The sequence below is a fragment of the Podarcis raffonei genome, chromosome 7 (assembly GCF_027172205.1).
Source record: "Podarcis raffonei isolate rPodRaf1 chromosome 7, rPodRaf1.pri, whole genome shotgun sequence".
NCBI classification, from domain to species: domain Eukaryota; kingdom Metazoa; phylum Chordata; class Lepidosauria; order Squamata; family Lacertidae; genus Podarcis; species Podarcis raffonei.
Window position 1 is genome coordinate 23,684,146 of NC_070608.1, and position 27,105 is coordinate 23,711,250.

Below are 27,105 nucleotides of genomic sequence, written 5' to 3' on the forward strand. Positions count from 1 at the left end.
GAGCCAAACCATTGCTTAGCATGATGCAGGCTCAGGGAAAGGAGATTGAGATCTTTTTGCACTGTGCTGCACTGAGTTAATCCATAGTTTCACTTAAGAGTCCCCCAGACCAGGGTTTAGCTCTCCCAGACCAACCTCAAGCCATAAACTGTAGGACAAACCTTGGTTGCAGCATGTGCTTAATCTGGAGAGCGCTAAACCACAAGCCTTGGCTTTGATGACATGCTAAGCCAAGCAGTGCCTACAATCAGCATGGTGCAGCAGCAAAATTACCAGGGGAGAGTGAAGCAGCCTCTAACTCCTCTTCAGGAAGCTGTACACTCTTGTGTTCATTTATTTATTGAATATAATTTATATACCACTTTACACCAAAGGTTCATTATTGGCCATGATTTAGTTTAGCATATCCAGGTCACTGTGAAATCTATCAGAATGGCAGAGGAGGAAGGGAAAAGAAGAGGACAGAAACTCGTTCTTTTTGCTTCCCACTGTTGCTATTTTCACTATCCTACTTTGCAAGTACATATGGAAAAAGCAGTATGTACCATTTCCATCGCAATCATGATCCATTACAATCATGATTTGCTCCTTCTTGGATAGATATTCTGGGGGCTAAGGTAGATGTAGCGGTGGAGTATGAATTGGTGAAAATTATCTCCCTTAGCAACAATTAATCTATCCAAAATTAAGACATATAGTGAAAACCTAAAAGCTCAAGGGCTTTTGGGGTGTGAAGAGAGATACTTGATGAAAACAAAAGCAAGACTATGAAGATTGTGATATCTCATATGGATGGAGAAGGTACTATTTCTTGCTGTTTGAAGCATTTCCTAGAACTATGCTTTGCAACAACTAAAACCATACCTGTGTTAATGAATATTTACTATCTGGCACAGTTTTCTTCATTCTATTAAGAAATGCAGCTATCCAATTACGTCACTATTTCAAAAACCTATTTGTAACAAAGCAATGAAAAAAACCCTTACTGGAGTGTTCGAGTGTTTTTGCAAATGACCCTAAGTTAATTAGAAAAGTCTGCACCCCGGTCAGTTCCCCTTCTCACATGTCAGCTCTCATTAAATCAAAAAATTCTCATTTCAAAGTTAACCAACACCATGGTTAACAAAACTGTTAAACTGGGATCAAGTGGGCACATTCCTAGGTTTATATATGATGTCATGCTAAGCAGCCCACAGCTGAACTCGCAAAAATATGAATGATTTTTCAATATAGTAAGTATCTGATCTAATGCTAATTCTCTCTCTATAGGCTAACTGTGCTGGGAACAGGTGGCCCTGCTTTCAATTATGGAGGGCTAACATGCCAGTGTGAGGCCTGGATTAGTTCACCTTCTCACAGGGAATTTGCCTCGGTTGGGAATGGATTTATTATGGCTTCACACATGGAATGGAGCTCATGTCAACTGAGGGCAGTGACACATCATACGATTCAAATTAACCTGCTGTGGACTGTTCCGCAGGGCTGAGGCTGTGTATTAAAATGACGACATTTTAAAACAGCTTGAAAGAAACCAGGATTGTCGAAGTGCAATGGTTCCAATTTGTTCCAACTAATCTATCACCTGCTGGAGATATTATTGTAGTGGGTTTCTGGTAGCTGCTATTTTCCAGGTTTCTCCAAACCACTGACCTTGCTAATGGGTACAATTGTTGCCTTTGGAGGTAAAGGGGGAGGGAACCCTACAAAGTGCTTTTTTATGTATGGCGAGAGGCATGTTATTCATCACAACATGCGACCAACAGAAGTGGGGGAGGGGAAAACCTAGACAAACAAACCACTTGCAGCCTCTTTGCTGAAAGATAAAACAGAGTCTACCATATTCCTTAATTTGACTGGATAAAATGTTGTACATAAAAATAACTCATACAGCTAAAATTTGATGAACTTTATAATTTCATACATACAGGTCTTTCCAAGAAAACAACAAGGGCGTGCATTTTGGCAGAAGAAAGCTTGCATTTTTCTTAGACTTGGAATTAGTGACTATTAGGTATATTAAACTTTATGAATTGCTGAGTTTTTGTAATATATTTTCACAAAGACTGGGATAAAGTATGTCGGGAAGCCAAAACATTCCCAAATTTGATGTTTTCATCTTTGAAAAATATTAAATTATCCATCAGAAAGAACAGTGAGGTAATAAAAGAATATGATAATCTCCATCATGGCCAGTAACAATTAGCTGACCAACAAGGGCTTAATATAACTTTGCATCTTTTCAAATGCAGTTCACCACTATTAGTCTGCAAATAGAGAACAAGATGGTGCATGTTAAAATAGAACTTTAAAAGCTACCAGCTCATGTACAAAAGAACAACTCTTGTGGATGTGCTAAATTTAAGGATGTTTGTTTAAAAATAAACCACAGTTTGGTGACTGAGATCTCCTTCTCTCTCTCTCATACATTAACCTAGCAGCATGCAAGTCCCTTCTCAGTGTGTGCAAATGTACTTAGTATAGGTGTGGAGAGAGAGGGGGAGGGGGAAGGAGACCTCAGGGAAGTTCTCTCTCTCATTACAAACAGGTAATGTAAATTTAAGGAGGCAAATCTTTTGCAGACACATTTGCATTTATTAGTATAAAATGTCACATAAAGTGAGTTACATGCTAGCCTACAGTATAAAAACTGAAATCTTGAATAATTTTCTCCTAAGTATTTTACAAATGAATGGAAAGAGCTGGTTTAAAAAACACAGTATAGCTTGACATTTATTCACTCTATAAATTTTGAGATAATTGGAATTTATTTTGCTAGCATTTGTAAGAGTTGAAATAAAAGTGCTGAAAAACAAATTTAGTTTAGTTGTCCCTACAGTAATCAATAATAAATGTATACACCTTGGAATATTTATGGTTGTGATATAATTTTAAGGAATTATTTAACATAAACCATCAGCCCACATATTTATAGAATGGCACACAACTTAAATACCAGCATCTGTAGCGATGTATTTACTCTCTTTATCGACTATTTATATGGTCATGTTGCCCTATGTGTGGAGTGCCACCTAGATTATTTTGTTTAGATCATTTGAAACTTGCTCCATGCATGTGGGTTTTCAAACAGCCCAGATCAACTCCTGGCTGAGGGTTCCATACCTGTTTACTGTGAATTACTACTGATACTATTTTGTCAAAAACTACACTAAGGGCTTATCTAGACTTCCTTTTGCAATCTGCTTTCCGAGCACAGGTGTGTGATTTCCATGTCCATGTCTGAGTGGGGCTTTTTTTCTCTCCTTCTGCTGCTTTCTCTGGGAAAACTGTTTACTGCAGAATTGGAACGAACAGCAATCCTTGGGAAAACTGATGGACAAAAAGCCCACAATCGGACACGAAACTGGGAAGCATGGACTTGGTTACCCAGTGAACACTACCGGTTAAAAGAAAGAGGGAGACTTTGAACCTTACCTAACTGTTGCTTGCGCCTCTTGCTTTGTAAGAGTAATCATAACGGTATGCTTACCTGGTCCATTGAGGAAGTCTTTAATCTGCAATGAGATGAGAGGAGGTGGGATGCCGCTTTTAGCATCGATTTCCCCTGCCACTGTCTGTAACCATGTCTTGCAATAGTCCAGCGTTTCTGGGAGAGTTTTTCCAGGGTCTACCACAGTGAGAAGAGTCTGGTTATGACATGTTGCTAATACGACAGCCAACAATGTAATAAAGTAGTGAAGGGAAGTAATGTGCATTCATAGCTTTTAAATATCTATGGCTTGTTCATATACCATCTAGTTTATATAGATAAACTCCAGGTTCATGTGACACAGTAAGGAAAATTGCAGGTTGATGGGAGAGTGAGAAGTGGTGGCCTCCTGGAAAGGAACTCACAGCTGTTTTTCTCCTCCCTAGTTCTTTCGGCTCCTGTGCAACACTAAGTGTCCAAACCAGGCTTGTGATTATGGTATCTACTCACTAACCACAAACTGTAGCCAAGAACAAACCTTTACAACAGCTCATGGTTAGGGAGGAGAGAACTAAACAGTATGGGGTCTGTCTTTGAGCCCACACATTCACCCGGCCCTGGTAAACCATGGTTTGGCTTACTTTGTCTTGCAAACCGGGCCACAGTGTACACAAATATCTCATATAAATACTATAACATGATAATTATAGAAATGGCTGCAAATCATCAGATACTACCAACAAATGTTTAAAGGTGCCATGTATAAACAGTTAAGTTCAGTGCAACTAATAGGTGCCTATTAACCGTGCATTCAAAATAGGTCTATGATCTAATTTCTAACCCTATTAGCAATGCATTCAAAATTTTGTAGCATTCTTTTCAAACGATAAGCACAAAAGTAAAAGCAAGCAAATAAGAAAAGGAATAAACTATAAACAAGCCTTGGAGATCAGAAAACCACATGTTTGGAAATGCAGTAGAGTGGTTCTACTTATGGGTTATTTGATACAGTTTGCAGTTTCACTGACATTGCAATCCCCTTTTACTACTAGGCTTTTGAAGTTAACTTCAGTAGCTTTTCCTCTTGGCCCTCTTTAATGAAACCCCTTTGCTCAATCCTTAATATTCCCAATTGTGACTAAAAGTTCACATTTGGTACTTTTCAGTTCTCTGTCTTTCTTCATGTCCTGGACAATGTATATGAGAAATCAGCACTGCGTAAAACTTTTAAAATCTATGGCAACCCACAGTCTTTGTTATAATATTTCTATTGGGTGTTTTGTTTTCTGTTCTTAAGTAGCTGCAGTGCTTGAGCATTAAAAAGAACCGCTTTAAGAATTTTAGCCACAAAATTGTTTCATTCTGGCTTAATCCCACACTGCATTACCACCACGACCCTTAATCCTCTTTTGTTCTATAGTGATGCTTGCAGAGAATACTGCTCCCTGATAGTTAGATAATTTAAATATGTTACCAATAGCTTTATTCACAAGTAGGATGTGGTGCTTTCTTTTGAAGTACGGTAGTTTCATACCTTTGCTTATAGTCAACATATGGCAGTGTGGTGTGGACATATAAAAGTCTGTTTTGGAATGCATTTCTTGACTTAATCACAGGATTGCTATATAACCTGGCAGATATTGTACCTTGTGTAATTTCAAATAACATACTGAAACCAAGTAATTGTGACTTTAGTTCTACATGGGAAGTCAAAGGTTAAACTAAAAGTTAGCACATTCCTCTGTCAGTTTTTCAATATCATTATTTGATCAATATTCAGGTCTTGATTTTACAACACTGTGCAAGCTTGCACTATATGTTTTACAATAAGCTCTCCCTTTTCTTTCACTTAAAATTACTGCCTGCTCCACTGATAATTACAAAAGAATACAATACTGGATAGCTTAAAGGCATTTTCTGCATAGAATGCCCTTCAGCACCAAGATTGGGTGTTTTGTATTGTAAAATCAACCCTTCAAGTTCATTTTATTTATTTCCAATATTCGTATACAATTTTCATCAGAATAGATCACAAAGCAAAGAAAAAGCAAAAATGCATATCTAAAACAGCACTGTATTGAAAACTTTAAAATCCAGAAATAATATATAAAACATCCAACTACTTTTGCCTTTTTAAAGGTGTCAACGAGATTATAATTGTTCATCGGATACTATAGATTCTCATGCACTAAAATTAAATTTGTCATACTGCAATCCAATTATGCTAGGTTACTTTATATGAGTCCTTAAATTCAAATTCTCATTCTCTCTATAAAACCAAGTATATCTGTTTAACTGACAAATTAAAAAATAACAACTCATTAATATTCACCTGAGAGCTCTTAAATAACTCAAACTGAAACTGTTGATTTTTCAACAAATATATGTTTCCTAACAGTACATTCATATTGTTCTTAACCTTTAAAACATCTGAATTGCTCCATGTAAAATGGAGGGCTTGCTGTGGAGCAGCACAATTCTTCTTAGGGCATCTTTCTTTTAGGCAGTACTGCCTTAAAATAGGGCTGCCATACGCCCAGATTTTCCCGGACACTATTGGGATTTCAAAGGCAGAATTGATTTCCTGGGGGAATTTCCGAAAGGTGGCACTTTGTCCTGGATCAATCAAAAAATTGCGTTTTTGTAAAAAAGAACAACACAAACACCCCCCTCCACACACACACACAACCCTAGAGAATACACCAGATGTAACATTAATTAAATGAGGGTATCCATTAGACCTGTCAATCCCTATCAAAAATTTTGAGATTGTTAAAATGGATACTTAACGAACTATGTCTGAAGGAGAAATTGCATACGTTCACTGATTCTGTCTGAGAAACATATTCCATTTATTTTCTAATGGAATATGCTTCACAATTTTGTAAATTTAGATAAAGAAAAAGATTACTGGGAGGGCACATAATCTGAATAACCTGATGATTTGTATTATATAAAAACCATCATCCTAATGAATCATGGATAAACTAGTGAAAAGCACAATTAAAACTAGAATTACAGAACATGTCGATGTGCTGTGATTTCAGCACAGGGAAGTCTTGCCTCACCAACCACTTAGAATTGTTGTATCGAAAAATTCAAAATGTAATATAGAGGAGGAATGGCATCTTAATGGTACAGCTCATGTTCTGTATACAGAAGATCCCAGGTTCAATCCCTGGCACACCTAAGTTAACAGGATCATGTAGAAGGTTTCATGACAGTTCACCGCTGGGTGAGATCTACTGCCAGTCAGAGTAGACAAAACTGGGGCAGATGGGAGAAGTCCAACCCGATATAAGGCAGCTTTCTATGCAGCTGGTGCAGTCTATAAATAAGTAGGTACTGTATTCTATACTTAAACTTTCAAAAAGCTTTGACAAAAGTCATTCAGATTCTTAAGGGGGGGCGAAATATAGGCAGGAAGACATGCTGATGCATTATTAGTATGACAGAATTAAGAAGCAGAGATTAGGAATAAATTGACAGTGGAGAAAAGTAGCATTTCCTATTATATTAGCAGAGAGAAAGAAATAGTAACTTCCTCCTCCAGTGTCCCAACCTATCACACCAGATCAGGAACAGGCTGCAACGGCTTCTTTATAGAACATCTGTGGTGTATGTATTATCACATTTCCATATGAGGAGCTTCCTTGCTGTCTTCAGCTTCAGGGGAGCTCTGCCCACAAGCTAGAGATACACACACACACTAATTTTCTTATTTCAGAACCCTACATTTTCTTTGGAAGATACCACTTTCCCCCACAAAGTACTAACAGATGATCCTTCAGACCCGAGCTGCAGGAATTGGCTGGAATATTAATGCTACTAACTGAATTAAATGGTTTAAACAATGTCATGCACAGTTCCCAATGACATATTTTCTGGTAATAAATGATACATGCCAAATATCCCTGAGATGTGTGTGGCAAATCTAATTTATTTTATTTTTTAAAACCGCCAAACGATGACGCTGACACGATAGGATGACCACATTCCTCAGGAGTGATGGAATAGCGAGTTTTGACCACAAATTCTGACAATTATGAGACAATTAAAACTTCATGGAGCCACATCGTTGCTTTGTTTGGTCAAAGTAAAGCCACATTTATTTTTCTTAGTAGTCTGTGCTTTAAGGGTTGAAGTTTTGAAAATAAAGCCAATGAAATACTGCTAAATAAGCCACCACAACAACGGCTTTGATGCGATACTGGTTACTTGATAAAATACCTTAATCTGGTTGTTTGTTTATAGGTTTAAATAGTTAAGAGCCACCACAGACATGGGCACAAAGAGGAGAGAGATGGCAATGGGCAGATGGACTAGATACAAAGCTGACACCATTCGAGCAAGTGGCCAAACAGTGGCACAATAAGTAAATGTCTGTGTCTGGTTGCTAGAATTACCAGTAGCCCTCTTTACAGTGGAACTCAGAATTCAGAAACTTTCGTGAACAGAAAGTATTCCAAAATGGAATACAGTGGCACCTCGGGTTAAGTACTTAATTCGTTCCGGAGGTCCATACTTAACCTGAAACTGTTCTTAACCTGAAGCACCACTTTAGCTAATGGGGCCTCCTGCTGCCGCTGTGCTGCCGGAGCCCAATTTCTGTTCTTATCCTGAAGCAAAGATCTTAACCTGAAGCACTATTTCTAGGTTAGCGGAGTCTCTAACCTGAAGCGTATGTAACCTGCAGCATATGTAACCCGAGGTACCACTGTAGTTCATGGCTGAAGCATTCAATTAATTCATTAATCTAGTTTCTAGATGCCAGTAGAGTCCTGCAAACAGGGAAAATGACCTACCTGATGACCACACACTAGACCCATCTGAGGAGCACGTGTTATTACATATACTAGTGATGCTGCTTTAAAATGCTCCTGTTACATCTCAGAAGAGAGAAAGAAAAGTGTGTATTGTCATCACCATTTATTCCTTATAAAAATATTAAAAAGATACTTGGTGCTATACACTAATACAGCACACAGGCCCTGCCCACATGTTCAAAATCTAAACTACACAAAAAGAGAGGGGATTTTAGAGGCAAGGTGAAAACTTTGCACTTGCTGGGTACATCTAAAGTAGCTCTTTGGATCCCGGCCAAGTTATCAGTTCAGTTTCTTCAGTATTTTATTCTACAGACAGCTTTAGTACAGATGGCATTTATTCTCACTATGATTTTACTCTTCTTTTTGCTGAAAACATTTAACAAACTTGTTAATATCTTTAGGCAGAAATTTGGAGAATAAAAATGTGGTGTATTACATCTAAATCTAACAATGTATTTCTTTTCTGAAAATGAAATGGATTGCCCAAAGTTTGGCAAGAGGAGAAGGATTGTTGCTGTTAATCTTAAAGCCATCACATGCTGAAGAAGTTAAAGTAAATCTAGGCCAACAATTTCAAATATGAATATCCATATTTTGGAGCGATAGAGAAACAGTATCTCGGATCAAAATTCTGCCATTTTTTGTCAGTTTTGTCAGTGAGAAGATTGGTATTTTCTTTCCTATTTAATGCTTGTTACTGGCAATGGACTAAAGTAGAAAATCATTCTGTTTCAGGTCATTACCTTTTCATCCTTTTCTGGAAATGATGCACATACATACCAATATGGTAGTCCTTACTTCTGTACATGATCAGCCACAATAAGCTAGGAAGCTAGCTAGTCCATCTAGCCCAGTCTTGTCTATGCTGGCTGACTCTCCAGTGTTTTAGGCAGGAGTATTTCCCTACTCTGGGACGCAGGTGGCGCTGTGGGTTAAACCACAGAGCCTAGGACTTGCCAATCAGTAGGTCTGCGGTTCGAATCCCCGTGACAGGGTGAGCTCCCGTTGCTTGGTCCCTGCTCCTGCCAACCTAGCAGTTCAAAAGCACGTCGAAGTGCAAGTAGATAAATAGGTACCTCTCCGGTGAGAAGGTAAACGGCATTTCCGTGCACTGCTCTGGTTCGCCAGAAGTGGCTTAGTTATGCTGGCCACATGACCCGGAAGCTGTACGCCGGCTCCCTCGGCCAATAAAGCGAGATGAGCGCCGCAACCCCAGAGCTGGTCACGACTGGACCTAATGGTCAGGGGTCCCTTTACCTTATTTCCCTTCTCTACATGGAGAGTTTGGGGATGGAACCTGGGATCTTTTGTTCTTGCCTATTTAAGTGCCAACTAAAAAGGCCGCCCAAGTGGCTCAGAAAGGATGCCACACAAATACAAAATTCTAATATATTTTGAAAACCAGTAACATTCAAACGCACTCAGGTTTCTGCCAAAAAGGCAAGGGATCTCCCCACCACCCCTTGCCCGATCTCAGAGAGCAGGAGAAAATCCTTAGGTAGCAGCTCCTTCTAAGGGTCTCAGGCAGCAGGGTGGTTGATAGTTCCTGCACGGTCCTTCTCTTCTGTGCAAAGGTCCTCTTAGCTGTGGCCACTTCCCCACAAATATCTGTGCAGTATTCATATCACCCTTTGAAATCAAAACCCCGATGTTACCAAGTGGACAAGTGGCTGACATGACATTTGCAGGAGTGAAAATAGGGTTGAGATAGCAGCATGGAACAGACCCTTCAAAACAACACCGATATGCAATCATATCTTTTTAAAAATCATTGGGGAACAGCCAAATGTGCATTGGTCAAGTAGAGCCCCCAGAGAAAACCAGCAGATCCAGATTCCCTTTAATACTTGGGTCTGATAAGCCGACTAGAAGGCTTTTCATGGGCCCAAAGGTTTTTAAAGCAGCACTTACAAAGGCAGTACTCCTAAGGCAGTGCTGCTTAAAAGAAAGATGTCATAGGAACAACAGTACTGCTCCACAGCAAGCACTCCATTTTATATGGAGCAATTTAGATGTTTTAAAGGTTAATAAGGAAATAGTTAAAGCTATGGCTTTCCCAGTAGTGATGTATGGAAGTGAGAGCTGGACCATAAAGAAGGCTGATCGCCAAAGAATTGATGCTTTTGAATTATGGTGCTGGAGGAGACTCTTGAGAGTCCCATGGACTGCAAGAAGATCAAACCTATCCATTCTGAAGAAAATCAGCCCTGAGTGCTCACTGGAAGGATAGATCGTGAAGCTGAGGCTCCAATACTTTGGCCACCTCATGAGAAGAGAAGACTCCCTGGAAAAGACCCTGATGTTGGGAAAGATTGAGGGCACAAGGAGAAGGGGATGACAGAGGACGAGATGGTTGGATAGTGTTCTTGAAGCTACCAGCATGAGTTTGACCAAACTGCAGGAGGCAGCGGAAGACAGGAGTGCCTGGCGTGCTCTGGTCCATGGGGTCACGAAGAGTCGGACACGACTGAACGACTAAACAACAATGACATTCATGTACTGGTTTGTGCGAGAAAAGGGGAAAACACTTCAAACTGAAACATTTAGCTATACAGTTCTGCTTTCTTAAGATTTAAAAAAAAAAATGTTTCTGAACTTGAGCAGAGGCCAGATTATGTAGTCATGAAGGAAAGCTGTCAATAGTACATCAAGGTAATCTCTGAACAAAAGAATTATTATTCTGTCAGACATTAAATAGTCTTACCTGTGCACTTGTAGTCTGAAGCTACACCTTTAAGGACAGCATCAAACACAGATATTTCCACTCTCTGCTTTCTATGATGACAGCTTAAGATCAAAGAAGGTTGGGATACGACAAGGTGCAAAAATGGTTCTAACTGCAAGTCACTAGTTCCCCTGCGACCAGGCTGTCGAACGATAGTTATGCCCAAGGCTTGCCTAGCGGATGATCTTGTAGAAGCATGAAGACTTTCAAGAGATAGAAGACCTGCTTTTTTCCCAGAAGGCAGTGAACTGTTAGCATTCAATAGGTCATCTGCTGTTACAGATGAAATGCCTGCTCCGCTGGGCTTCTTGAAATCGTGCTCAGCTCTCAAGTTTGCTTCAGGAAGGTTTAATGAAGTTTTGGCTGCTTTCTCTCCATCTTTCTGATCTTCCATCGATTTTGATTTAGGTAAAGTGGCACATGAGTAAGTCATGAAGGATATTCGGCTTGCTGTAATAAAAATATCAAAGGGAATGAAGTTCAGGTTCTTCACGATAGAAGACTGCCGAGAAGGACGGGCAATGCGGTGATGGCTGGTACCACTGTGTTGTTCTATTTGGACTATTCTGATTTTAACACTGTCACTGCCAATGCCACTGTCTTGGGCTCCACTGTAACGTGAAGATGTTTCAGTCATGCCTCCATCAGACGTATCCATTTTTTTCTGTTCCTGTTTGGAAACCTGGGAAGAAAAATAGCATATTAACTTAAAATAGTCATATCCTAAGTATTTCCATTTCACAACATAAAACAATTGCTATATAAACATGAGGTCAAGAGAGAGAGAATTCTATAAAAAAAGAAACTTGCCAAGTTAACTTTTAAAATAGGAATCACTCATGAAAACTCAGCAGGTGTCTGTTCCAGAGAAATGGTGACTCATATTTAATGACATGCTAGTGAAAGATGTGGCAGGAGGAATACATGTTTCCTACGTTCAAACTAATTTGTTTTTCAGACCATTTAGGAATTCAAAAGATAGTGTGTCAGCCAATTAAAGATGTTTTAACTGATCAGCTGCCTTTTAAGTAATTAATTATATTTAAATAACAGACCTGGGTGAAGGTATTGAGGGGGTGCTCATCAAATATGCAGAGGACATCAAACTGGGAGGGGTAGTTATTGCCACAGAAGACAGAATCAGGATTCATGATGATCTTAACAGATTGGAAAACTGGGCCCAAACTAATAGAATGAATTTCAATAGGGACAAAGGTAAGGTTCTACACTTAGGCAGGAAGAACCAGCTGCACAAATATAAGATGGGGGGGCACCTGGCTTACCAGTAGTATATAGTATTTAAAATTGCTGGCTGGATTACTGATCTGCTGCTGTGACACCATGACCCACAAAATTCTTCCTTTAAAAAAATATATTATTAGAACTTCTATAACTCAATTGTTGCTATAGGCCCCTGTTGTGATGCCAAAAGATTTTTTTGGTCATCCCCCAAAGCTTCCAAATTTATCAATTATTATCAAAATAAATAAAAATAAAACAATATTTGTTACTGACTGCTTCATAGCCTCCCCGCCCCGCAGCCATGATTCTGTGGAGCCAAAAGACTTTTCTGAGCCCCACCCCTGAAAACTCATTCTTAACAAAATTAACACTGGCTGTTCTGCTAGCACATTTGCAAGGCCATGCAGGGTCCAGTATGGTTTCAAAGTAGATTGGAGGGGGCCACATGTTGAGATTCCTGCATTGCAGTTTGGACTAGATGACCCTCAAGGTTCCTTCCAGCTCCACCATTTTCTGATTCTATGCCCACTTATACATTTCTGCCACACCCAGTTTGGCCCCAGGAGGAGAGATTGGAGCATGAGTCAGTATGGTCCTCAGCCTGAAAAAGTTTAGTCACCCCTGCTGTAGAGAAAATATGACCAGTTCCTTCAGCAAGCCACTTGTTTGCCTTTCACATCTTTAAACCATTTTGGTCGCTAACAGGATGTTGTGTGTTGAAGTCATGACGACAAACAAGTCCTGCTGACTTTGTTCCCACTCAATGCATTGCTGTGCACCACAAGAACTGTTGAGTGGTTAAGCAAAGAATTGGGACTAATGCCACTGTCTTCCCAATAGGCCTGTCGCTAAAGAAAAGGCAATATGGTCCACTTAGAAGATGTTCAGCACAAAATATATAAGAAAAAATTCCCACTGAAATGTGTCCACATAGTGACTTTTTATGAGTCAAAGGAAACAACTATTTCCTTTCATTCCTATCAATTTACTGAAGCATAGCTTTGCAAAGAGAAACATTAATACTATAAATTTTTGTTTTGTAGTTACAGATTTTCCAACTTGAATTCAATACCTATTTCTTAAACTTCTGCACTGATTACCGTAACCCTGACAAACCCATGATATTTAAATATCTTGGAACGGCTTTTGAAGCAGGCTGGAAAAGTCTTTATATTAGACGCAGGCTGGACTGAGTAGGAGTGGTGAGTCCTGTACTGATATTGCACAGTATACAGCAGGCACTATCAATTAATGACAGAGAAGCATGATTCCCCACCTTGCTTTTTAATGCCCGAATCCCTGGTTCTATGTTGAACAGGCATTTTCTATCAACGCATTGCCGCATGGTTTTTGCTTCTAAAAAAGTATTGTACAAAACAGAACAGCAGCCTTATTTTTCAAAATATTATGCAAAATAGAACATTGGTTTGAATATGTGTCTCACTAATAAATTAGTAAGAATTGTATTGAAGCACTGTAGACAATTTTTTTATCATGCGAATCCAGGAGTGCAAGCTGTTGCACAAAAAGTAGAATATATTAAACCAAACCATAAAATCCACCCCCCCAAAAAAACCCCAATAAAGCAATATATAAGAAAAGCTTGATAAAGCCATCAATCACTAGTCACAACAGGCCAGTACTGTCTCTAGAAAGCAGCCAGACTTGGAATTAAACTGGCTTCTGAGGGGAGGGAGTTGCATAGCTAGAAAGTACACCAGCATTATCACCTTTTGATGTTCTGACTTGGCACACAGGCAATGCCTCCAGGAAAGTATATCCAGCAGACCTTAAGGGCTATGGCAAGACACACAGATCTGCTAGGGATGATCTCTGGGAGGATATATATCGTTATATGTCACTTAGCCAGTTACTGAGTTGGGATTTGCAGCTATTAACTTTAAAAGGCAAGCTTGGCAATAAATCTGGGCATCAAATGGAATATCCTTTTATACTGGTGAACAATTCCAAATGCAAGAACTCTAAAAACCTTCCATGCTTTGTTATGGAAGAAATGGGCCAATATTTTAAAGATGTCAAAAGCACCAATATCGGCTTCCTGATAGCAAATGTAATGGCAACATTTATCGCTGAGCTGCATTTATATCAGTTCACTTACTCTTTACATAACCCATTTAAAACGAACAATAAAAGTTTTCTTTAATTAGCTACTGGTGTGCATTAACATGATCATGATTAAACCATAAAAACCAACTGTACATTACTCAGGTCCCCTATCACATGTGTTTTAAATTATTTTAGTTGAAAATGTACTTTGAGTCCCTTTTAAAAGTTCGACCTTCTGCTTTCAGAGAATTAAATGCATATTACTGCAGTGGAGAAGATAATGTTTCAGACCTCCAGGCATATATTAAACACACTGGCAGCACATTAGACAAAATGCTTTACTTATTAGATACTTCCTATTCTAAACAGTGTCATCAAAGGCTAAAAACAAAATCCATATAAAAGCTGCACAATGCTTCCACACAGAACCTGTGCCAAAATCCCTGTACTTTCCAACTAATGAGGAAAGGATGTGCACTCTTAACATATGAATGTAAGATTTTCCAAGCATTTACTTTAGGAAACAGCACTATTGATTCCATATGGCTTATGTTAAATGAAACTGTATTGGTAAAATAACCTTTAAGATATCTGGCATGATAACCGTAATTAAACAGTATTCAAAGGAATAAAACAAAGGGGAATTTGGTTTCACAATGGCTAATTAAAATAAAATGAAAAAACACAGCATGTCATCTATCAAGATAAATTGTTATTGTTTTAAAAACTATTTAAAATACTGTTAAAATATACTTTTTAGATAAAATCTAAAAGTACTGGGAAAATATTTGTGGCTTAAAAATGGATAGTTTGGCGAAGAAAAGTAGTATACAACTTGGAATTTTTTTTAATGTTGATAGAATGGCTTTAAAACTTTGAGCATAACCAGATGGGCCTTAAATCAGAGGGATTCTACAGTTTCTCTGTCTGAATGAATTGCTACGTGAAAAAGTTTTCAATCGCTGAAAAATGTCAAGTTGATAGTTTACTTATTAGATTGCTTCGGTGCATTTTCTCCATCCTTTCACTTCATGGCAGTCTCTATAGAGAAGGTGATGAAAGCTATGCTAGTAGCTAGGGAACTGTGGCAAATTCTTCCTTGTCATGTGTTGAGATAAGTGACTTTACTAGCTTAACCCCTTGAATTCAAAAGCATTTAGGGAAGATAGAGAGATAAGGCTTAACTATAGCTGCTACAGTACATGTCCACTTCACGGACACACGCTGCTGTTGCTGGGCATCCTCAAGCTTCGTTGTAGATATGCTCAGGTGCTTTTTATTACTAAAGCCATGATATGTCATGAATCTTCCTGTTTAAGCAGCCGTATTACCTTAATAGTTGGCAAGGACTGTCAGTCCAATGTATTAATATGAAAACTAAAATCTCCAAGGAAATCAAGGAAATGAAAAGCCAGCCTCAAAATCATTTTATGCCGGACAGGATTTGGGACAATTACAGTGACCCCATTTGGGTTAGACCTGTCTTACTAACAGAAGCTCCCTGTGTTGCATGTTAAACTCTTCTTTTTTAAATGGAGGAGTGTTTCAAAAGCATTTTGTAATATGGCATGGTACTACGGTAGTTATTCAAGTTTAAAAATCATAGTAGGCTAACACTAGCCCCGTGACATGATTCTTTGGATCGTGGACTATTTTCTGTAAAACCTCATGGTTCAAGCTGTTCAAGTGAGAGGCTTGCAATTACAGTTTGTTAACACTGCAGTGGGTTGCCTCCTTTATAGTATATAGATTAAAAATCAGTTGGCAACTTTCAAATGATGAGTGAAAAAGACCTGACTTCTTTACAATCACAAATAGGTTTGGTATAAAATTATTTGGCTATTCTTTCCTGCTTTAACCGAAGAACTTTCTTAAACTTAAACATTTGTTGCTTTATGAACACACACACAATTGTAATATGCTTATTTGTGGCAGGGAAGTCCCAGACCAGGATTCCTTTGAGGCAACGTCTTCCAACAGCTGCAATTTTAAGGAAGAGATGGATCCATGCCTTTGCCCATCCCCTGTGGCTTTGTTGGCACAGGAGACCACCTCCACAACACTGAACCCATAGTTGCAAACTTCACGATCTTGAATGAGCCAAAAGCTGAAGAAGCCAGCATCTGTACTTTAGCTAGCCACGATGCAACACTCTGGAGATGGGGCCTCTAATCCAAGAGTACATACTCCAGTTACACAACTCAACTATTTGCTCCAGTATTTTACTAAGACAACTTATCTGCTTTTCCTCAGCTGCAGGAGTGGTATCCATGGTCTTAGACCCACACCCTGGTCTCCTAGCCAGGTGCTGATTTTTGCCTTGCTCATCTGCTCTGCCAAGGGAACCAGGAACTACTGACCTTCCCCTTGCTTGAGCCATCCTCTCACCTTGATGGTCAAAAAGACTGCTCCAAAAGCGAACAACTTAAAATAATGAGTGCATTTCCTGCTACCGGTAGTTTAATTTATCATTTAACCAACTGGAAACATTGAATTAATACAAAACTTGTTTTAATGTTTGAAATGCTTGATTAAATTGTGTGAAAATATATATGTAGTGGTGGCAAAAATATATTTCAGGTTTTTACTGGCTCTGGTACTATATTTTAACAACAGAGAAAACTCCTCAGGTCACATAGTCAAGACAGAATATACTTCTGAAGTGGGTGCATTGAATGAAGAATGCTATACATCTGCATGAAGCAATTCCATTTTATTTTAGTTATGATTATGTAACAGGACTATTTCAGTCCTCTTTCCAACTTGCATCATAGTCATTTTCAAACTCTCATCTAAACATCTTTAGCCAATCATGAGCTCATTTTTCACATCACATAAAATATGGAACAAATTGCAAGCGTGAAACCACAGAGTAAACGTGCCAATCATATCTTCTTCTTCATTATGACGTCTGACCCAATTTTGTGCTCCAGCTAAAAGTTAAATGTTTTTTTGTGGGCAAGAATATCATGACTAGAGCATGAACATAAATTATGATTCCTTCTATCAGAATTTTAGAAATGGGATTCATTATTTTTTTCTATTCCTATGGAAATGGAAATCCTTTCGAGTCCACATTAGCTCAAAATATGAAAAAACCCCACCCATAAATAATTACAGTGTGGGGATTATGGAGCCAGTGTCATGGAGTCATTAAGCGTGTTGGAATAGGACCTATGAGACCCAGGTTTAAATTCTTATTCAGCCATTAAGAGCAACTCTCAGTCGAACCTAACTCACAGTGGTGGCGGTGGCGGCGGTGGCATTGAGCAGTAGAGACAGATTAGGAATTCTGGTGGTTTACTGCCTGCCTCGCTGCCCAGCAGTCTCCCTGCCTGAGCTGACAGAACTGGTCTCGTAGGCAGTGCCAAGGATTCAGAGACTGCTGGTTTTGGAAGACTTCAGCATCCTACCGAGGTGACTGGTTCTGGGGTGGCTCAAGACTTCATGACTGCCATGACAACCATGGGGCTGTCCCAACATGTCACTGGCCCAATGAATGTGGCAGGCCACACTCTGGACTTTGTTTTCTCAACAGGGCAGGAAGAGGGTGATAAGAAAGTAGGAGATACTAGCACCAGTCCTTTGTCATGGTTAGATCATTTTCTGTTGGGATTGAGGCTTTCAGAAACTTTTCCCCTCTGCAGAGGCAGGGGACCAATTAGGATGATCTGCCCTCAGGGGTTGATGGGTTTCCTGACAGCTCCGGGGAATTTTTTTAGCTGCCATGACTGGCACTCCTGTTGAAGCCGTGGCCAAACTCTTGAACATCCAAATGGCTTGGGCTGCTAACACGATTGCCCAGAGCTTAGGGCGAGAGAAGAAGCTGGGAGACAGCTTGAACATAAGTGGAGGAAAACTGTGGTCGCCTCATTTTATCCTCCTACTAACCCTATGAGATAGAATAGGTTGAGAAGGGGAGCGGGTGATTGGCATGAAGAAATTCACGATAAGAAAGTGAGTTTCATAACTAAATGGGGATTTGTGCCAAGAGCTCCAAAATCCTAATCCAGCACTCTCAACATACTGTGATTTAATATGAAAGCCAGTTTGGTGTAACACTTTTAAACAAATTTCTTAAGGTGACAGCATTCTATTTAGATAAGGAGAAGCTTTTAAAAACATATTTGGAATAAACAGCTAAGATGTAGTATTTGTGTGCTTTGCAATATAAAACAGGAGAATAGTTAGCTGTTCAAGGTCTAAATAACTATTTAAAATTTAAACAGTTAAAACAAAACACAATCCATTTCGCTACCAAGCTAGGTTTGTGAAGTTTTAGTAAAATTTATTTAAGCTATACATGAGACATTAAAAAAGGTCTGACACATTTTATCCAATATTTTGATAGACCTTGAAAGGGACTAGCTAGAACATTCATCTCTTTTAGACCACTAAAATAAGGTAAGACAAAGAAAAAAGAAATATAATCCCAATAACAAAGAGGTCTGTCTCAGATAACCAAATAACATAGACCTTAAAATCTGGACTGAATCCAATCTTGCACTTAACACTCAGGTTAAACTGCTTGATCCATAAGGGTTAGTTCTCAAACACATTGAAAAATAAATAAAATTAATTCAGATTAACTTTTTTTAAAAAACGAGGGCAGAAATCTATTTTGGTTCAAGTACATGATTTATCTTTTATGTTTTTGATTGCACAATTTTTCATGATTTTTCTTAGGGAAAATCAACTTCTTGGGGGCAATTATCATCTTGGTAATGGGCCAGCATGCTGAATTTTACTAGGGGAAAAAAGTAAATGTTAAGTCTTTATCAACAGAGGATTACATAATCCATTGCAACAAATGTTTATCCTTTGGAATAACATACGAAGTTAAGGTCATGTGAGTGGGGCACTTATATTCTGGAAACTGTATGCTAAGGATAGAATCACATCTGATTTTTACAAGAAATAAAAGAAAAATAAAGAGACCATGTTAAACGCCCATTACCTTCTCTGCCAGCAAAAAATGCTTAGGGTGAAGTAGGCTAGATATTTAAGATGGCAGGGCAGATGATTAACGACTTGGGCCCCAGAAACCTCAAAAACGGCTTCTACTCCTTTGTACTAGAACAATGGTTGAGATCAACTGCAAGTGCCACCTTGACTGTACTACCTGCTACCAAAAGAGTGCAAAACTCTGTGAGAGGACTCTGAGGAAGCCCAGCATCACATCTCTAGAGTTCTCAGGAATTTGTTTAAATCAAGGGGAACCAATGTGGTGCACTCCAGATGTCACTGGACTACAACTCCTATCACCATTGACTGTTGGCTATATTTGCTGGGGCTGGTGGAAGTTGCAGTCCAAAAACATCTAGGGGGCGCCATGTTGGCTACCTGTGAATTCAATCACGGCAGACTGCCAAGAAGCATCACTCTGACCTTGCTTGTTCAGGCTGCTATTTAAAGTGAGAAAAACCCAGAACTGCTTGCATGCTGCTCCGATCCACAATCGTTTTTAGAGGATGATTAAATCCCAGTTCCTTTGCCCATGAATGTGTGTGCTCTTCTATCTGTAAACAATACATGAATTACATACTAATTCTTGTACAAGTACTAAAGAAAAACTTCACATGGCATGTGAATGCACCACTAGTGTCAAGGAGGGCATTGGCTTACAAATAACTTTCCATTTCTTTATTAAGGGAGGCAATGTTTCCAATGAAACTTTCCTAAAACCTAATTATATAAGCATTTGCTAATACAAAAAGAAGATAATGTAGCATACTTTGAAACCATAAACCAGTAATTGTTACTCCAATTCTTGGGGTTTTTAAAAAATCTATATGCTACACTGGATAAACGGGGATTAAGATAGGAAAAGCTGCCATTTGTGCTGTCTGGTCCCATGACATTATCATTTGTTTCATACTAATGCACACACAGGTGGCGCTGTGGGTTAAACCACAGAGCCTAGGACTTTCCGATCAGAAGGTCGGTGGTTCGAATCCCCGCGACGGGGTGAGCTCCCGTTGCTCGGTCCCTGCTCCTGCCAACCTAGCAGTTTGAAAGCACCTCAAAGTGCAAGTAGATAAATAGGTACCGCTCTGGCGGGAAGGTAAATGGTGTTTCTGTGCACTGCTGTGGTTCACCAGAAGCGGCTTAGTCATGCTGGCCACATGACCCGGAAGCTGTACGCCGGCTCCCTCAGCCAATAAAGCAAGATGAGTGCCGCAACCCCAGAGTTGGTCACGACTGGACCTAATGGTCAGGGGTCCCTTTACCTTTACTTAATTCACACACTAATACACATTACAACAAACTCTGACACCTTAGTTAGTAAGAAAGGCTTCTTTCCACACAGTTGCCACATGGAGGCTGCCAGAAACTGCCTCTGTATGCTAGCTTGGACTGCAGGGTGGGCAGATATCTGTGTTTGCTGCTTCTCATGATATGGTGGTTGCCTGAAACTGTCTCCATGTGGTGGTGATGCTTCATGTGTATATGACAACTCATTGTGTGGTATGTACCTTGCCATGTGGTTTCTCTGCACGCAGCCCCAAACATTCCTGCTTCAAACAGACTCTGCATGGCAAGCCATTTTATAGATCATGGTGTGCTACTTGGGAATAGTTGCCAAGTAGTTTCATTGTTTTGAACAGTGTCTGTGTGGTGGCCATATTGTACTCAGTGGCCCTCAGCACTCGCTAACCACATGGCTTCTGTCCACACAATTTCCAAGCTGTTTCTGACAGTGTAGAAATAGGACACATGGGTGGGAGCCAGTAAACATAAACAATTTGCTGCACGGAGCAGCCACTCAGCTGAGATAGCTTCATGTGGCCTCCACATGGTGGCTGTATTGTGAGAAGGGAACATTACTAGGGCACCTGAAGTATGAATTTTCAGAAAAAGCAGCAGTACATTTGCATTACATTGATTACCTTTACCATACATGCTTTAACTTTTGGGTACAAAATACAGTCAGCATCTCACAGATTAATGGAAGTGTGTAAAACTGTATGAAAAATGTGTGGATTTTAAGAAATAATCTCTCTCTCTCTCTCCGTGTGTGTGTGTGTGTATACACACAGATTTTTCATCAGGGATGGTAACAAATCAATGGCATCTGCACAGCATGTGTATCAGCCACTTTACATTTAAGCTGTCTGGCTTCTTGTATACGGCTTTCTGGAATCTGTGTTATCAATATTTATGTTTTTTTCCACATGAAATACAAATGGCAAAGTAGCCTTAAATTTACTTGAAACAAAAAGGCAGCACTTTATAATTAACGACAAGAATATTTGGATTTTAACTTCAAATTCAAATTGGTAAAAAAAATATATGGACAAGTCATTTGTCCATATCAGGTTTAAGTGGACTGTAGTCTTTTTAATGCTGCAGTGTGGAGTGCATTTTAGCAGAAGTGCACCCCAAGTTTATACCATGAGATTTAAAATAAATTGAATTATCTGTCCATTTGATACACACACAGTCTAGCCAGTCCACACACACCTCCCTCCATGCGCATGCACCAAATAAACCTCTACTGGAAACACCCTCTCCCACAACCCCCTGAATTCATGTAAGGACTCTGTGTGTGTGCAAACTATAATTCTCCTTGAATTGGCTGCACCACAGACAAGTTTAACAAATGCCTTTTCCTTCTTCCCCCTGCTATGTGGAGGGGTCATAGCTTGGTGGCAACTACATGTTTTGCAGGCATATGGCCCCAGGTTAATCCACAACCTTTCCGTTTAAAAGATCTGAGAATGACGCTTGCCTTGGAGACCTTGGAGAGCCACTGCCAATCAGATCAGAACAGTTGGGTAGGTAGAACAATAGTCTGACTCAGAAAAGGTAGCTCTGTACTTAACACTCCTTATACTCCCCTTCTGCTACTGTCTTGGATAATACCAAGGTTTCTTTTAATGGGGTGTTCTACAACAGAGGATTGAGCAGAATCCTCTTGAGCAGAAGATGGGGAGGGGGGCATAATACACATGTGATGTCGGGAGGAGCCAGAGGGAGGAGCCAAACGCAGCAGCAGCAATGACCAGTGGCTCCTTCTCTTTCATGCGCAGCCTCTTCTTCTTGCCACCACCACTACCAGCCAGGGAATGCTTCCCCTGTCTTTCCCTTACGCAACAGGTGGAGGAGGAGCCACCAGCCACTGAAGCCAAGGTATGCTATCCTCAGTTCCACAACTGGCCTCCTCTTTCTGCCATCACCAGCTAGGAGCTGTTTTCCTGCTCCTTCTCCTCTGAAGCAGCAGGAGCAGGAGCTGGTCACTGAAGCTGTGCCACGCTTGGCTCCACAATTGGCCCCTCCACCCCTAATCATTCTGAACATTGGAGGCCTTGTCCCCACCCCCAAATATTGGCCTTCCCATAAAAAAGCTGGGCCCCTGGGAGTTGGTGCCTTTTTATATTGATCTTGTATTTTGATATTCGTGCTTTATTATAATTATGGGATGAGATTTATTTCAGTGGGTCTAATCTGAGTACAACTTCAATTGAATATTGCCCATAACTTTTTTGTAATCTGCCCTGATGAAGGGTAGAGTATAAATCCCTTAAATTGACGAATAAATGAAATGAAATGAAGCCCTGGGTCAATCCTCCCTGATAGGGGACATCCCTACTTTTTTTTTGGTGGGGAAATAACAGCAAGAAAATTAATGGTTATTTGCACTCTCAGAAACAAATCTTTATATACTTATCCAGCAACAGAATTTGACACTGGACTTGTGTCTGTCCAACAACAACAACAACAACAAAACTTTATTAGCAAAGCCAACAGGCCACAGCTGTACAAGAGTTAAAAGTAAAAATAGAGATAAAAGGAGGAAAAGAACAGGCAAAAGATGGTCCGTCGGATGAACAAGTCTGTCACTCAGATGGTGGCCCTCAATTTCGCAGCTCTCTCGATGTACCTCGCGACCTTCTCTGTTATCTGACTTTCCGTATCAGATAATAGAAAATACAGTGTAATGTCTGATGAACGGCCGGGGTTGGAGAGAATGAGTGGAGTAATAATCTCATTCCTTAGGTCTTTGTAGAGGGGGCAAGAAAGAAGGACGTGAGACACTGTTTCCGTGTTACCATCTCCACATGGGCAGAGTCGTTTTTCAAATGGAGTCTTTTGGTAACGACCTTCGAGTACAGCAGAGGGAAGAACATCCCATCTAGCCAATGTAAAGGCACGTCTGTATTTCGGGATGGTTAGTTTAGACAAGTATGAAGCTGGAGAGTCAAAATGAGAAGGGGGAAAGTAGGTATACCATGGGCACAGTTTCTTTAAGATGGTCAGGTTGTTTTGTCGTTCGATGTCTTTCAGGCGCTGGCCTATTAGACTCTTTGCTTTGATGAGGCCCATTGATAATAGGGACTGTGAGTGCAGACCGCATGTAAGGAGTTTTTGATGCACGGTTTTGAACCACTTGCTTTTGTGAGAGTCTTGCATTACTAAAGGCAGTAGACCAGGTGGATTCAGATTAAGACGAAGCCAATAGTTGAATGTTCTCTGCCAAGTCCGAGTTTCCACAGATGGAAGGCAGGCCTCGAGTCTTAATGCTGCGTTGGGAACACAGGGGGGGACACCGAGAATCTGCCTTAGAAATTTAGACTGGACAGACTCAAGACTGGAGCAGTGGTTCCCCGTCCAGATTTGGGCCCCATACAGTAACTGCGCCAGAGGTTTTGCTTGATAAACTTCAAGGGCTGCTGGGATGTATCTGCCCCCCTTCGTGTAGAAGAAGCGGGACAGCATCTTGATACTTTGAGCTGCTTTTTCTTTGGCACATTTTTGGTGGACATCCCAGGACCCAGTCGACTGGAAAACGATACCCAGATATTTGAAGGCTTTGACTTGTTCAATTGTCTGGTTATCCATCCTCCAGCTATACTGTCTGTGTTTCCTTGCAAAAACCATAGTTTTGGTTTTCTGATAGTTTATTGCAAGTTGCTCTCTCCTACAGTATGCTGAGAATTCACTTATGAGCCTATTTAAGCCTATTCTTGTTCGGGATAGGAGTATCGCATCGTCAGCGTACAAAAGCACTGATATTGCTTTGTCAGCCAGTTTGGGGGCGTGGAAGTCCGGAGATGACAAACAGTTAACCATATCGTTGATGTAGATGTTGAATAGAACTGGGGCCAGGATGCAACCTTGCTTGACCCCCTTACTGACAGAAACTGGTCCTATAAGATGGCCGTTTAACGAAGTTCTTACATGCAGCACCGTGTCTTTATACAAACAGCTCATCAGAAATAATAGTCTTTTGTCTATACTTGATGTGCTCAATTTATCCCAGAGTCTTACACGTGGAATTGAATCGAAAGCAGCCTTTAGATCGATAAAGGCTGCATATAACACCCCACGGGATTTTTTGGCATATTTGTCAATTAGATAGGCTAAGATGAAGCAATGGTCTATGGTGGATCTGCCTTGCCTGAAACCCGCTTGCTCTTCCGCTAAAATGGCTTCAGTTTCCAGCCAGCTAGTTAGCTTGGTATAAAGATGTTTGGCATATAGTTTGCTCGGTATAGGCAGAAGGCTGATTGGTCTATAACTCGCCGGGTCTGTCATGGGTCCTTTTTTATAGATTGGGATAATTATTGCCTCAGACCAACCATCTGGGAGTAAACCCGTTGAGTCGATCCAAGAAAATAAAGACGCCAGCAGGGGGGCCCACCAGCCAATGTTGGACTTCAGAAGTTCGGCAGGGATGTAATCATTCCCTGGGGCCTTGTTGTTCTTTAGTTGTGCGATTAAATTCTCAACTTCCTTCGCAGTTACTGGTGGCCAATGAGGTAGGTCCTCCAATTGGATGCATAGTTTGTAATGTTGGGCTTCCTGGTCATAGAACAAAGATTGAAAATGGCGCAACCACTCCATTGGTTCCACTGTACAGATGGAATTAGTACGCTCCTGGTCCAGTAGACCAGATATGGTTCGCCAAAAACAAGTAGTATCTTTCTCGTGCGATGCCTTAACCAAACTGTGCCAAGCGGCTCTTTCAGCTTCCAATTTCTTTCTCCTTAGTAATTGTTTGTAAGACCGTCTCAGATAAATATAAGCGTTAAGTAGGGGGGCAGTCCCTGATTTCCTGTATCTCCAGTAGGCTGTTCTCGTTTGTCTCCTTGTTTGCCTGCACTCCAGGTCAAACCAGCTAGCTCCGTCCTTTGCCCTCTTTGTAGCGGAGCAATGTATCACTGTTGTTAAATGGGGTTTCAATCTTTCCAAAAGTAATTTAAAGCGTTCCATGATCGCAGCTACTGAATTGCCTGATACGATAGCGGAGCGAATACGCTTTAACTCCACTGACTGAAGAAGGAGGGTTAGATTTTCATTCAGTATTGGGGACCATTTAAGTCTTTTGGGGGCAGGTATAACCAAATTTGCAGAAGGTATATATTGTGGCTCGACAATAGAATAGTCAAAAGGCCGACCTGCAAGCTCTAAAATTAGAGGCAGGTGATCACTCAGAATATTGTGGCCCACTTGGAACTTCCTTACAAAGCTGTGAGCAAATCTTGAGATTAAGATATAATCTATAACGCTTCCCCCAGCCTTGGAGAAATGGGTATATTCCCCGGGGCGGTCCCCCTCTATATTGCCGTTTAATATCAGCAGTTCCCTCCGTCTGGCAGCCTGCACCAAGCAGAGACCTGAGAAATTACTTCTGCTATCTTTGGACAGTCGTGTCGCGCCAATATCCGTCAGTTCTTCGGGGTCCATAAATTGGTTGAAATGAGTGTATAGACTGTTGTCATCTGTTCCTATGCGAGCGTTGAAGTCTCCGCACACAATGGTCAGGGCAGACGGGTAAGTAGATTCGAGAGGCTCTAAAAACGCCTCTAGCTCAGCCCATGTAGCCTTGACAACGGGGTTTTTTTGGCCTGGGGGAATATAGACATTGACCAGCAAGAGAGTAGTTCTCTTGAAGCTAAGTAGAGCGGCTGTTGCTACAGAATTGCAGCTAGGTAGGGCTGTTAGAGAATGCGCCAGCTCCGTGGAAATGAAGCAAGCTAAGCCACCACTAGATCTGCCGCCCCTCAGAGATGGAGAGGCAGGCAGGTAGTGGCAGTTATACCCATTAAGAAATATAGGGTCATTCTGCCATGTCTCCTGAAAGAAGATGATGTCAAATTGCTTAAGGTAACACAAAAATTGTTGGTTATTTTTCTTGGCGTGCCAACCCGCGATGTTCCAAGACAGCACTTTTAGGCCCCGGGCCCTTCGGGGAGCTGGATCTATGACACCACCATGTCCAGCAATTCTTTGGTGTCTAAAAAAACACACCCGTTGGCTCTTTTCGGGGCTGACTGCTTGGAGAGAGTGTAGTGGTCCTCTTTTCTTGGTGATTTGGGGCTAGTTTTTGGAGTTAAAGGGGAAGCTAATTCACTCGGAGACAATTTAAGATAGCTGTGCCAGGAGCTTTGAGGTTTCACACCTTGATTTGGTCTTACTTTATTGTACATCACAGGGGGCTCAGATTGTAATTCCACGTCTACACATTTAAAGGTGCCTCCCACTGTCTTCTTATCCACCAGACATTTGGGAGATATGGGTTGCACATAAGGGTCCTTCATTGTCTCACCTTGATCATCCTTTTTTTCTAGTCTGCTTCGAAGTAGATCAAGTCTTTTCAGGATCTCAGTTTGAGCTGGGGAATGCAGTGACCAAAATCGCTTTATCAGCGAAAGTTCTTCTTCCCAAACGGAGTCCTCACTATCCCACGTGAGAGGCCCGACGCTAGTTGGATGAGAGGCTTCCTTTTTTTCATTTGGTGCTGTTTGGTGGGGATGATCCTGCTGGAGCTTATGCTTTCTATTTCGATGGTTTTGGTGGTTGGTTTTTTC

General features: G+C 40.6%; 1 protein-coding gene across 5 annotated transcripts in view; it reads right to left on the reverse strand.

Moving 5' to 3' along the window:
* Positions 1–27,105, reverse strand: part of VPS13B (vacuolar protein sorting 13 homolog B) — a 370,069-nt gene that overhangs the window by 101,064 nt on the left and 241,900 nt on the right. For all 5 annotated transcript variants that reach the window (XM_053395521.1, XM_053395520.1, XM_053395519.1 and 2 more), the window contains exons 34-35: positions 10,961–11,663; positions 3,488–3,625 (exon numbers count right to left, since the gene is read on the reverse strand). In XM_053395521.1, the coding sequence (XP_053251496.1) occupies positions 3,488–3,625; positions 10,961–11,663 (841 nt within the window). The remainder of the gene's footprint in view (positions 1–3,487; positions 3,626–10,960; positions 11,664–27,105) is intronic.